The 13,035-nt window shown below is 37.7% G+C and overlaps 1 protein-coding gene and 3 long non-coding RNA genes across 9 annotated transcripts; 3 read left to right on the forward strand and 1 right to left on the reverse strand.

Annotated features, from left to right (window-relative positions):
• Positions 1-669: 669 nt before the first annotated feature.
• On the forward strand, positions 670-8,829 carry LOC138128339 (uncharacterized). Its single transcript, XR_011158608.1, has 3 exons — positions 670-863; positions 941-1,086; positions 8,211-8,829. It is a non-coding gene; the product is annotated as an uncharacterized lncRNA (long non-coding RNA).
• On the forward strand, positions 3,644-6,055 carry LOC138128337 (uncharacterized). 3 transcript variants are annotated; one of them, XR_011158603.1, is made up of 6 exons: positions 3,645-4,633; positions 4,694-4,891; positions 4,943-5,021; positions 5,099-5,358; positions 5,417-5,553; positions 5,605-5,805. XR_011158603.1 is itself a non-coding variant. In XM_069044544.1 (6 exons), the coding sequence occupies exons 1-6, from the start codon at positions 4,436-4,438 to the stop codon at positions 6,044-6,046; spliced, it is 1,005 nt and encodes a 334-aa protein (XP_068900645.1). In that variant the 5' UTR covers positions 3,662-4,435; the 3' UTR covers positions 6,047-6,055. The 3 variants fall into 3 exon arrangements, 1 of the variants encoding a protein (XP_068900645.1); XM_069044544.1 differs by lacking the exon at positions 5,099-5,358 and adding an exon at positions 5,855-6,055 and having other exon boundaries at positions 3,662-4,633; XR_011158602.1 differs by having other exon boundaries at positions 3,644-4,633; positions 5,099-5,553.
• LOC138128338 (uncharacterized) lies at positions 5,964-8,217 on the reverse strand. 4 transcript variants are annotated; one of them, XR_011158607.1, is made up of 3 exons: positions 7,435-7,869; positions 7,165-7,374; positions 5,964-7,109 (listed from the first exon to the last, which is right to left on the reverse strand). It is a non-coding gene; the product is annotated as an uncharacterized lncRNA (long non-coding RNA). The 4 variants fall into 4 exon arrangements; XR_011158606.1 differs by having other exon boundaries at positions 7,424-7,869; XR_011158605.1 differs by having other exon boundaries at positions 5,964-6,762; positions 6,839-7,109; positions 7,165-7,861.
• A 900-nt stretch (positions 8,830-9,729) lies between the features above and the next one.
• LOC138128340 (uncharacterized) lies at positions 9,730-10,952 on the forward strand. The gene is made up of 4 exons (XR_011158609.1): positions 9,730-9,904; positions 9,975-10,237; positions 10,318-10,503; positions 10,555-10,952. It is a non-coding gene; the product is annotated as an uncharacterized lncRNA (long non-coding RNA).
• Positions 10,953-13,035: the final 2,083 nt, after the last annotated feature.

Here is a 13,035-nt window from a genome sequence, read left to right on the forward strand (position 1 = left end):
AAATTTGTAAAAATTACATTCCCTTCATATAAGGCTTCAAACGTGTGTAATCAATTTTCCCGTATCACTTCATTCAGAGCCATAAAATTTAAAAAAAAAATGATTTTGAGCAAAAAATAATAACAAAAAATCATAGCTAAATTTTGCACTTTAATATCAAATTCCATTTATTTCAAAAACCGGTAACACTTTCATGATTTCAATGACATCAAATTTTTCCTAAATGTTTGAAAGGAATCTCAGTGAAAAATGATGTAAATTAATGTAGCGGTTATTGAATTAAAACGAAATATTTACTCGTTCGTTACAGAATGTTCTATAGCGATACACAATCATGTTTGAGGAATTTAAATCGATTAGAAGTGGGTGTTTTCGCTCGGACAGTAAAACTTAACTCACCCTGTACCTACATACGTGTATGGATCCAACTGTTGGGGCCAGTTTACCAGTTTATAGAAAGATAATTAAATATTTCATTCAATTAACCCATGACTCCTGTTCAATACCGTCTATTTTTGTTCTTATGTACCTTGTTATGTACCTCTCTTTCTCTCTGCACCTCAGGGGATTAGCATCCCCACCCACTTGTATATAAGGGTGGGCGTCCCCTGAGTGTAAGAGTTGGTCAGTGTTGTTGTACGAAGTAACATCTAAGTAAAAATCAGAAAATCACACGAATTTGTTTCATTCACAATCACACTTCAAATTGAACTAAGTCGTTTGGAAACGCCAGCGACTTTGTATTGCCGAGACGATACATAAAAGTGGTCCTTCGAGCAGGATACATCGGTGTCCAACAAAAAATACGTAAAATCAGTGAGTGTGAGTGAGCAAATTCCCGCATCAACACCCAACTTCACGAGGCAACAGCCCCAGGTTCTGCAACGGCAGAAGAATCAACAGCACGAGTCCGCAATCAGCATCGACATCGAGGCAACAGGCAACAGCCCCTCGTTCTGCAACGGCAGAAAGAAACGACAGCACGAGTCCGCAAACATCATCGAGGCAACAGCCCCACGAATCAGCAACAACGTCACGCGTCCACAGACATCCAGGTCCAGCAGCCCCAGCAACAGAGCTTAAAAGGTTAGTGCATCACTGTACTTCCTATCGAACCCATCCATCTTTTCCCACTCGATCGTCGTGAGCATCGAATTTAGTAGTTCAGGAAAATATTTGATTCTTACCATCATGCCAGAAATTACAGATCTCAAATCTTTAATAAATAAGCGTGGCATTATTAAAGGTCGAGTCACGAGGTTTAAATCATTTTTGGACGTGCCGGAAAATAGGGTCAAATCATTAGAAATACAGAGACGCATTCAGGAATTACAGTCATATTTTCGTGAATTTGAATCAATTCATTTGCAAATTCAGGCCCTGGATGCGAATCAAGCAAAGGAGGAAGAATTGTTCAAATTTGAGGACGAATTTTTTGATACAATCTCCTCAGCCGACGCGATTGTAAAAACAATTGAAAATACAACACAACAGCCGACGAATGGCCCATCCGGTACGGGTCAATCTCCCACGATCGGGCGCGAAAACCCAGCAGTTAAATTGCCAAATATTCATTTGCCCACGTTCAGCGGTGTTTTCACCGAGTGGATCACATTTCGGGATAGTTACAATGCACTAATCAATGATAACAGAGACTTGAGCGACATTCAGAAATTTCATTACTTACGCAGCAGCCTTAAAAGTGACGCGCTTTCAACAATAGAGCATTTAACGTTATCCAATGATAATTATCAGGCAGCATGGGAGTTAATCCAAAATAGGTATGAAAATAATCGGTTACTCGTTCAACATCATGTTAGAGCCCTATTTTCACTACCAACCGCGACTCCAAAAGATCCCAAAATCTTGCGGCAGATCTTACAAACGGCAACATCACATTTAAAAGCATTGGAAGCGATCAAGCGTCCGGTAGATCACTGGGATGACCTGCTGATTTATTTAATTTCCTCAAAATTCGACTACCAAACGACCGTCGCATGGGAATCCACATTGTCAACCGCGATACCGGTAATGAAACATTTAACAGATTTTCTGAACCAACGATGTCAAATATTAGAATCGTTGGAAATCAACAAAATCAACAAGCAATCACAAATTCAGCAACGCAGTAGTACTCATGTGAGCTCACAAGCTAAGGGGCAGGTATCAACATGTGTGATCTGCAAGCAATCTCACTGGCTATACCAGTGTCCAACTTTTCTGTCTCTCACGACAAATCAACGTTCGTCCGAAATTCGGAAACACAACTTATGCAACAATTGTTTTGGTTCAGGACATAAAGCAGCACAATGTCGGTCAGGCTCATGCAAGAAGTGCGCATTAAAACATAATTCGCTCTTACATCCGATCGAGACAAACGAAATCAGTCAATCAGATTCCGTGCCAACAACCAGTTATTGCACTCAGACGTTGTTTAAAAGAGTTATTTTGTCCACCGCCGTCATAAAGGTGTTAGATCAAAGGGGTCGCATACAAGAGTTGCGCGCTTTATTAGATGGTGGTTCCGAATCTAACTTCATAACTCAACACGCGGTCGAAAAATTGGGATGTAAAACTGAATCGATCAGATTACCCGTAGTAGGAATAAATGAAGCGGTCACCACAATCAACCGTCGTACCGTCATTCAGTTGCAGTCTAAACATACGGGATTTAAATCTTCGTTACAATGTTTAGTAATTCCAAAAATTACGCAAAATATACCGCTAGTTTCATTTAGTGCCACATCATTCGAGATTCCAAAAAATCTAAAATTAGCGGATCCGCAGTTTCACATTTCACGGCCAATCGATTTACTAATAGGAAACGAATTATTCATGCGTCTTTTAAGTGTCGGTCAAATCAGCTCCAAAACCCCGAACGGACCGATCTGTCAAAAAACCCAGCTCGGTTGGATAATTGGGGGTACTTTACCGATGGCGACAGCACCCACATCTGTTTGCCATGTCTCGCAAACGGTCGAACAACAAATTCAAAAATTTTGGCAAATTGAGGAATTTGATCATAAAACCTCTTTGTCGGCCGACGACGAATATTGCAAGAAGTACTTTCAAGCAAGTACCAGACGGGATCACAGCGGGAGGTTTATTGTGAAACTTCCGCTCAAACACGACCCACCGAATTTGGGGGTTTCCAAAAATGCAGACACTGTCGATGCAGCTGTTAAAATGCGTGACCAGATCACAACACTTTTAACATCTTCGGGTTTCGATTTACGCAAATTTACGTCTAATCACCCGGACATACTTCCGTTAACAGACCAAGCAAATGCAAATCAAACCATCGCGTTAGATACGCAAAATACAAAAACATTTGTGGCAAACCGCGTGTCCCAAATTCAATCATTAACAGATCCAAAAGAATGGTGCCATGTTCCATCAGAACAAAATCCTGCCGATATTTTATCTCGCGGACGGACCCTACATCAATTAAATCAGTTGTCATTATGGTGGCACGGCCCGCAATTTCTTAATGGACCTGAACATTTTTCTATCAAAAATAAATGGAATCCGATAAGCGTTGAAAATAGTACTATACCGGAAATCAAACCTTCATGCTGTCTTCTAGTTAATGCTGCAGACATCGACAATTCATTATTCGAAAGATTCTCCTCGTTTTCGAAATTAGTACGAGTGGTAGCGTACATTCTCCGCTTTGTAAATAATATTAGAACGGGTAAAAGAAATATGTCTCGTCATTTGTCATGTGAAGAATTGAAGCAGGCACATAACTGCATTATTAAAGTAACACAAAAGCAAGCATTTCGCGAAGACATTCATTTTTTAGAGAAACACGGCAAAGTACCACAGAATAGCAAACTCATATCACTGAGTCCATTTATTGATGATACCGGACTACTTCGCGTTGGAGGTCGCCTCAAAAATGCTCCTCTTAAATACGATCAAAAACATCCATTACTCCTGCCCAAAAATCATTCGGTCACAAATTTACTGATAGAGTCAATTCACAAACAACAACTTCATGGCGGTTGCCAAACCACCATAGCAGCACTTCGCCGACAATACTGGATATTCAGGCTTATTATGGTGACCATTGGTTATTTACCAATATTGAAAAGAAAGCGACATTGGATATTGAAATATTTCAATAATTAAAATATTCCCTATTATGGTGTCCACATTGGTAAGGCTTAAGTGACCTTGGTAAATTTCAGATATTGGATAGAAACACGACACGAAGTTGACTTCTCCAGTATCTCCAACCTAAAGAATCAGGCAATAGTTTCTAGGGATTTGCGGTTTTTTTTGACATGGATGACAGTTAAGAGGCAGAAATGACAGAATAGGTTTTGGCGGTAAATCGGTAATTGCTAAGTGGCTGGGTGCTGGATGCGTTGTGTTGAAAAGTTTGTGCTGTTCTGTGGTTTGTGCGTGTCCGTTTAATCGTTTATGTACCATGGCAACAAAGAAGCGAACCACGAAAACTCAATTCAGCATCTACATTCAGCATTTACAAGTACATAATGTGCTACGTACTGGCAGAATGGAGCCCAAAGACGGACCTGAGATGCTAGACCAGATTTGGAAACAGTTAACAACGACCCTGAACAGTTGTGGAGATGGACCAATACGTCAGCAAACAGAATGGAAAAAAGTAAGTTCTAAAACCACATACTTAATAAATGGTGAGATTGTGCACATTATAATCTTGTAGGTATTTACTGAATGGAAGTCCGCTACACGTAGAAAATGTCGTGAGAAAAAAGAATTGAATGAGTGTGAAAGAAAATTAATTGAACTCACAGGGCCTGCTGCAGTAGATGGACACTCAAATATTGCAGAAATTGGGGTCGAATTTCAGGAACCCGGCGGCTCTGCTCAAATTGCAGATGAAGAACACATTTCAGATAATGTGAGTTTTTATTATTTTGAACAGTATGATCATATTCATTTCTATTTACAGGAGGAGAATATAATCTTGACAGTTGTGGATGATAATGATGAAAATGTAGTGCAAGAACCTACAGGAATTAAAAGAAAACGTAAGTAATAAGTATAACGTATTGTGCAAGACTGTATGATAGGAATTATAAAGTAGAAAATATTATGGTAATTGTAGGTGATAGAAAAACAACTGGTGATATTTTGACTGATGCATACAAGCACTCGACAAATGCACAAAAAGAAGGATTAGATAACATAAGTGAAGCCTTAAGAGATATTGCTAAAGCAATACACAGATTCTGTGATATAGCAGAATCCCAAAAAGAAAATTAAACAAAAAAAATTTATATTTTTATTTGCAGAATTGTTTTTGAGTTTTTTTTTTGTTTTGAGTTTTATAAACATTTTCTACTAGAGTTAGTATAGTGTTGCAAGGCAATTATTTTTCTATTAGAGATATATTTTAACATTTCTGAAAAGATTTTCATTTTAGATTCTCAGCATGTATCAAATATGCAGTTCGAATCATACTTGAATTATTTATCTGAACAAAAAGAAAGTTTTCAAGTACTGTGTTCAAAACTTAATAACATGGAAGGGTCCAAGAAGACGGTATCCCAGTGGCAAAAGGTAATTTAATCAATGTATAAAAAGAATAAGACACTTATGGTGTTTATTTAGACATTCTGGAATTGGATATACAGTACAAAACGTAAAGCAAGGAAAATGTTTGTGCACCGCTACGTAACAGGAGGAGGAAGTCCAATTTGTATTATTCTAACTCATTTAGAAGAAAGGTTGTTACAAATTATTGGTCAACTGACAGTCAATGGTTTGAAAGTCCACGAACTGGGATTGAAAATACATTCACCAAAAATCCAGGTAACAAAATTCACACAGGAAGTTTCATAACTTTATAAGCAATTTCTAGAAAAAAATTAACAAAAACATACGATATCCAATATACAAGAAAATGAAGAGGATACGGTACACAAAAATGGAAAAGAATGTAACACAGTGTTTTGTAAAAAATTCTAAAATGTATGCAACTGGATTGTTTAATTTTATTGAAGCTTTGTTGGAATTTAAACATGCTGTTATAAGATTAATAAAGTTATTGTAGCCTTTAAAAGTATTGGGTAATTATTTGTTGGCGTTTTCTCCGACCTGCATTTAAAACGTTGTTGCCATTGTAATTGACAAATTCGTCATTATTGTCATCCTCTACCGCACCATTCTCTCTATCCAGATCTTCCTCGATTAAATCTGCTCTTCCCATGCATATGTTATGTAAAATCGCGCAAGCATTGATAATTTTGGCTGCTTTTTCAGGAGTATAATGTAAAGCTCTTTCACCAAAACAACACCTAAATCTAGCTTTTAACACCCCATTCAATCTCTCTATTACATTGCGACTACTCTTATGTGCATTATTATAATTTCTTTCATGATTATTGTGATTTCTCCCACCTACTGGTGTCATAAGCCAAGGTTCCAGTGGGTAACCTGAGTCACCTATAAGCCATGAGCTTTGTAGCTCATCATTTTCATAAGCAGTACTTAAAAAATTTCTAACCTGACTTGTTGCCCAAATTGCAGAATCATGTACCGACCCAGGGTATCGTGCATTTATTGCAAGGAGCATTAAATCTGCACCAACAATACATTGTGTATTAATGCTATGAAATCCTTTACGATTCAAGTACAGAATCCCAGGATTCTCACCATCTATGGGAGGAGGGTGAATTCTGATATGTGTGCAATCTATAGCACCTATAATTCCTGGAAATCCATTCGGCAGATTCATAAATTTTTGTTTTTCATTATGTCTTGCTGCTTCTGTTATTGGGAATTTTATTAAATGAGCAAAATGATCATTTAAAGTAGTTGTTATGGCATTAATGCAGTTACTCACAGAAGATTGACACATGGGGAAATTAATATCTTGAGATACAGATTTTTGGTAACTCCCTTGGGCATAAAAATGAAGGGCGCACAGAACAAGTAGGTTATCAGGCAAAGATATTTCTTGTCGCACTCGAGCAGGCAAATGGGGGCTGATGTCTTCTATTAGATGATGGGCAGTTTCCCTTGTCAGTCGATAAATAGACTTAAAAATTGCAGCAGGAAGAGTAAGGGGATTTGATTGATCTCTCAATGTACGTTTTTTTATCTTATACTGCTGCCTGCAATATAAAACCGTACAACGTACGAAAAATCATGACTCAGATAGGTAAATACCTTTCTTCCTCATTTCTTATAGCTTGTAGCAATAAAACAAAATTTACATTCATTTTCACTTCACTACAATACTACGAAATAACCAATATCCAACAGTAATAAGACCACCCCAGATCGTTCTTAAATTTTCCAATATCAAACATTGGATGTCGTAACCTCTTTTGTCACGGTAATACGGAAAACACGTAAAATTGGTTATTTTCCAATAATCTGAAAACTTCCAACATAACGAATCAAGAACAGATAACCAATATGCCACCATAAACAGACTTCCGAATTTTCTTAGTTATTTTCTGTTTATCCGTTAATAAACAATATCCAAGAGTCACCGTAATAACCCTGATTGTCCTGCCGAAACGCGGTTCGAAAGATCATTTTTCGGTGCATAAAATGTTTTCGAGCTAATCCAAAATCGTATCCGCAATTGATGGGAGATTTACCTGCACCGAGAGTTACACCTTCTCGACCCTTTACTGTTACCGGCATTGATTACGCTGGGCCCATTGTTATCAAAAACGGGTACGGCCGTACGACCCGAACAGTGAAAAGTTATATCGCCATCTTTGTTTGTTTCGCCACCAGAGCAGTACACATTGAATTAGTGTGCGATTGTAGCACCTCAACGTTCCTGAATGCGTTAAAACGTTTTATTTCCCGCAGAGGAAAACCATCTCATCGCTATTCCGATAATACCACTAATTTCATAGGAGCCAATCGCGAATTGAGAAATTTATTCAAACAAGCAAAATTTAATACTGCCATAGAAAACCATCTTGCAAATGAACAAATTAGTTGGCACTTTATACCCCCTCGCTCCCCACACATGGGTGGACTATGGGAGGCAGCGGTAAAATCAACCAAAGGCCATCTCAAAAGAGTGATCGGAAATGTAATTTTAAATTATGAGGAGTTAAGTACGCTGCTCACAATGATCGAGGCTTGCTTAAATTCTCGTCCTCTCACACCCGTATCCAACGATCCTGCTGACTTTTCCGCCCTCACGCCCGGCCACTTCCTTATTGGTGATGCACTAACGTCCCCCGCAGAACCCGATTTAGCGGAGATACCCTGCAATCGGCTAAACAGGTACCAACTGCTGATGAAGCTTCGACAGCACTTCTGGAGCCGGTGGTCCAAGGAATATCTCCATCAACTCCAACAAAGGACGAAATGGACCTCCACCATCGACCATCCCCAGGAGAACACGCTCGTGGTCCTCCGAGAAGACAACGTGCCACCACTTCAGTGGCCACTAGGACGTATCCACGCAGTGCATCCCGGTCCTGATGGTGTGATTCGAGTGGTTTCCGTCAAAAGTGCCCGCGGTGTGTTTAAGCGACCAATAAACAAAGTGTGTGTTGTGCCTATGCCAGAATGTACAAAATAGTCACATTATGTAACGCTACACAACTTGCTAAATTCTCATTTATGTCGAGAGTTCATTTTATGTTCTTTCTTTTCGATTGTTCTTGTTTTTTTTTTGTTGTTTGTTTTTCTTTTTTTTTTTGTTCACATCATCTTATGTATCATCATTAATGTTATCTCTTATCGTCACTTGAAAGGCACGCCTTTCAAGGGGCGGGAGGATGTTCAATACCGTCTATTTTTGTTCTTATGTACCTTGTTATGTACCTCTCTTTCTCTCTGCACCTCAGGGGATTAGCATCCCCACCCACTTGTATATAAGGGTGGGCGTCCCCTGAGTGTAAGAGTTGGTTGGTGTTGTTGTACGAAGTAACATCTAAGTAAAAATCAGAAAATCACACGAATTTGTTTCATTCACAATCACACTTCAAATTGAACTAAGTCGTTTGGAAACGCCAGCGACTTTGTATCGCCGAGACGATACAACTCCGAAACTTCCATTGGTTCAATTAATTGTTCAGTTAATCACGCATTTAATTAGGATTAACTTAATTTCACTTCTGTAAACTGGCCCATGGTATTGATTATTTTCCAGAAAATAATAGTTATTTTTTGTTCGACACTGTCAGAATTTGAGAATTTTCTCCTGTGTGAGCGGATTTTGATAAATTTGACAACTTGTCAAAACGAAACGTCAAACAAAGATTTTTAGCGATTTGGAGCCTTTAAGGGGCTCGTCGAACAAAAAAACGTTGTATTCAACTCGTTCTTGTGTAATTTGGGCTTTTTTTGGCACTCGTGGACCTTTAAAACTCTCGTTTCACTCGAGTTTTAAACTGGTCCACTCATGCCAAAAAAAGCCAAAATTACACACGAACTCGTTAAATAAATAACTATTACATAATTAGTGGGATAAATAGTAGTTTATTTGACGAGTTTGTGTGTAAATTGGGCCTTTTTTGGCACGCGTGGGCCATTTTAAAACGCGAGTGAAACGAGCCAATTTCATAATCAACGTCTTAAAACCAATTTAATAAAAGTGAACTTTAGCAAAAGTGGGCTTTAAATGCCTCTTTAACTTAGACCGGTTTCAAAATCGAATCGGACATCAACTTTAGTTAAAGTGCAATTTCTTGGTGCGGAGTCAGGTTGGTGAACCTGAAGTGTTACTTTCTCTTGGATTTGTGAGGTTAAGGCGAAGTTAGTTGTCACATGGTTGTCACGTTTTCACAAAACAACAAAAATGACCACACCAAAACGTTGTCGAGGCTCAAATTTTACAACGGAGGAAGAATTACTATTACTGGACGAGATTTATAAAGAAAAACATGTAATAGAGTGCAAGACAACTAATAAAGTCTCCAATGAAGAAAAAGTAAGTTTTATATCAAATTTTTGCTACAGAAAGTTATTTTACAATTTTACCTGCTATTTATTTATTGTAGGAGGAAGCATGGCGACGTGTGTCCCAAGCGTTTAACGCAAAATCTGCTCGATTGCGAACAGTCGAGCAGATGAAGTCGACAATCTTAAAACAAAAGCCAGGAAGGTTGTAGCGGCTGAAAAGTCTTATATGAAAGGCACTGGTGGTGGAGAATACAGAGGCAAAAATGGAAACCCTATTATTGAGGCTGTTGTTAACATTATCAATTTTAAGACAGTGGTGGGGTTGCAGTCAGATTTTGACTCTGATGCAATAGTTTTGGACGTATGTACTTATAGAAATACCTATTATATTTCATATTAAAAATGACTTTATAATGATATTTATTATGATCTATTTTATAGGTTATCCCCTCCGAGGATTTACCAGTGGTAAATGAGATCGATAAAAATGAAACAGTATGCACAGTTTTAATAAATTTGAATATAATAATTATTTTATAGGCATTGGATTCATCGGTACCATTCCAGTTATCATTTGATGAAATAGTGCCCTCTACGTCCAAAACAATAAATACCTCTGCCGAAAACGTAAGTGCATGACTCTTTGTTGATTCACCTATGACATGGCATATATTACAGGTATTGCGCGAAACAGAAATGCAACCAGGGTCCCTGCTGTCTCCAACTGAACCAGGACCCTTAAGTGGTGCAAGAAGCAGTTGGAGCACTTATGTGCCTCGGAAATTAAAAACCAAGACAAGTTCAAAGCTCCGGCCCACCATGCTCAATCCAGTTGTTGTGGCAAAGGAAGCCTACTATAAAAGGAAATTGGAACTGCTAGAAGCAGCGGAGGCCAGGGAATCATGTGAGCAGTTAAACAAAGCCAAAAGGGGGGAAGAACACAAAAAAAAAATGTTGTTACTAGATTTAGAAAAAAAACAATTAAATTAGTAGGGAATAAAATAATATGTCATTAGTTCAAATGTGTAAATAAACTTATAATCTAGCAAAGTGTTCATTAATTAATAATTGCCTAACGTGGCGTGCCCCATTGTGATTATTATTTTCAGCAACAATTTCTCCTAGGTCCTCTTGATCCTCTTCAAGCACATCTAGCCATTCTTCGGGGATGTCTTCGTTCATGTCGATTGCGATGTTGTGTAGCACAGCAGTGGCAACAATCACTGCCATTATGGTGTCCAGCTGAAGTCGTAGACCGTTTCTCAAAATTGGAAATCGACGTTTCCAAACACTGTATTGTCTTTCTACAACGTTTCTAGTGCGAATTAGGGATTCATTATATAAATTTTCAGCGCGACTGTGTGTTGCATGTAGTTTTGTCATCAGATAGGGTACTAATGTGTATCCGCTGTCCCCTAATAAAATATAACGCCCGAATCTGCGATTTTCAAATTGTTCTTTTATGCTACTATTGTTAAAAATAGTTTGATCATGCACTGAACCAGGCCACCTTGCCACAACATCTAGAAATTTCAAGTTCCCGTCAGAAATGCTTTAGACATTTAAAGCAAAATATGACTTCCTTGATCTATAAATTTCTGCATCAAATCCCCCAGGTGAATCGATTTTTACCAAAGTACAATCAATAGCACCAATCACCCATGGAAAACTGGCTATTTCATAAAACCTTTCCGCTGCTCTTTCCATTGCTCCATTCGTCTCATACATTTTTATATATTGAGGTCGAAGTGATGCTATAGCTGCTGACACCCTTTTAACAATTCTACACGCTGACGATCTTGAAACTCCAACAAAATCTCCAGCTGTTATCAGCATGTTTCCAGTTGCATAGAATCGAAGTGTTAATAATAATTGAATTTCAGGCTGTATGCATCCACCCCTGCAAGTGTTTTAAACATAATTGGCAATAGCTATAAATACATAATGTTTTATTTTACCTATTCGTTGGCAACTGAATCATGTGTTCAATTTGCTGTAGCAAGAATTGAGTCGTGGCTTTTCTTAACCGAAATCTGTCGAAAAAATCCAGTTCATCATATAACTGAAAATAATTTTTTCTTTTTCTATAAATTTTTGGACGCCGCAACACAATTTCTTCTTCATCTTCCGACAAGCTACTTGACGAAGTAAAATTGTTGAAATGATACATTTTTTATATAAACACCTACACCACCACTGAACACCGATCTCGTAAATTAAATACCAAAACTTGAGTTATGTTTTCTCACTAAAGCGACTTTATACGTTAAAGATAAGAAAATGGGTCTTTAAGTTAAAGTCGACTTTAAAGTTTAAAGTTGTGTTATGAAATGCGTTTTGCGGATTAAAGTAACCTTTAAATTTTAAGGTTCCTTTAAATTGATTATGAAATTGGCCGTAAGTTAGATCCTGTAACTGTAAATTTTTTTAAATCTCAATTGCGGAATTTAGAAAAAACAAATATAAACGAACATTTTCTTTAGACGACAACATTTTAGCCTTAGCCATTTTCAAAAAAAGCTCTAAGAACTTGTTTACTCTTCCCAGGAAAGTAGTCAGGCACATTCCTATTAAAACGGGCATTTGCAAATTCATGCTCAATATTATAAAAATTAAAGTCAACAAAATGGAAAATACAAGAGAAAAATGTTGCATTTTATTGTTTGATGAAATGGCAATAAAACCAAATTTACAGTTTAATAAATATGAAGATATTGTTGAAGGATTTGTAGAGAACGGCATTAATAGGAACTGCAAAGTGGCCGATCATGTGGCAGTATAGATGCTTAAAAGTGTAACCACGTCACCATCATGGAAACAACCAATTACTTACACATTTTCCAAAGGCCCAGAATCATGGCCAAGTTTTATGAAAATTTATAAAAATTTAGTGAGAGAATGTGAAGCAATTGGTCTCCATATTGTGGCATCTGTGTGTGATCAAGCAGTCAAAAATTCAAAGGCCATAAGCAATTAATTTTAGAAACAAAAGAAGTGGCTTTAAGAAAAGGTGAAGTGGAACGTCATGATGTTATAAAGATTGGGAAATCCATCGTTATTCCATTATTCGATCCACCTCACCTTTTAAAATGCATTCGAAATAACTTACTCACAAAAAATCTAAAATTTGTGCTTGATAGTCAACAACGAGTGGCAAAA

The sequence above is a fragment of the Tenebrio molitor genome, chromosome 4 (genome assembly GCF_963966145.1).
Source record: "Tenebrio molitor chromosome 4, icTenMoli1.1, whole genome shotgun sequence".
In the NCBI taxonomy this organism is placed as follows: Eukaryota; Metazoa; Arthropoda; class Insecta; order Coleoptera; family Tenebrionidae; genus Tenebrio; species Tenebrio molitor.

What these genes read in the sequence shown, in the direction of transcription:
- LOC138128337 (XM_069044544.1), top strand. Translation starts at nt 4,436, where the DNA reads ATGGCAACAAAGAAGCGAACCACGAAAACTCAATTCAGCATCTACATT. An exon ending in TACAGGAATTAAAAGAAAAC is followed by an intron (nt 5,022 to 5,416) that starts GTAAGTAATAAG and finishes TTTTCATTTTAG; the next exon opens with ATTCTCAGCATGTATCAAAT. An exon ending in TACATTCACCAAAAATCCAG is followed by an intron (nt 5,806 to 5,854) that starts GTAACAAAATTC and finishes AGCAATTTCTAG; the next exon opens with AAAAAAATTAACAAAAACAT.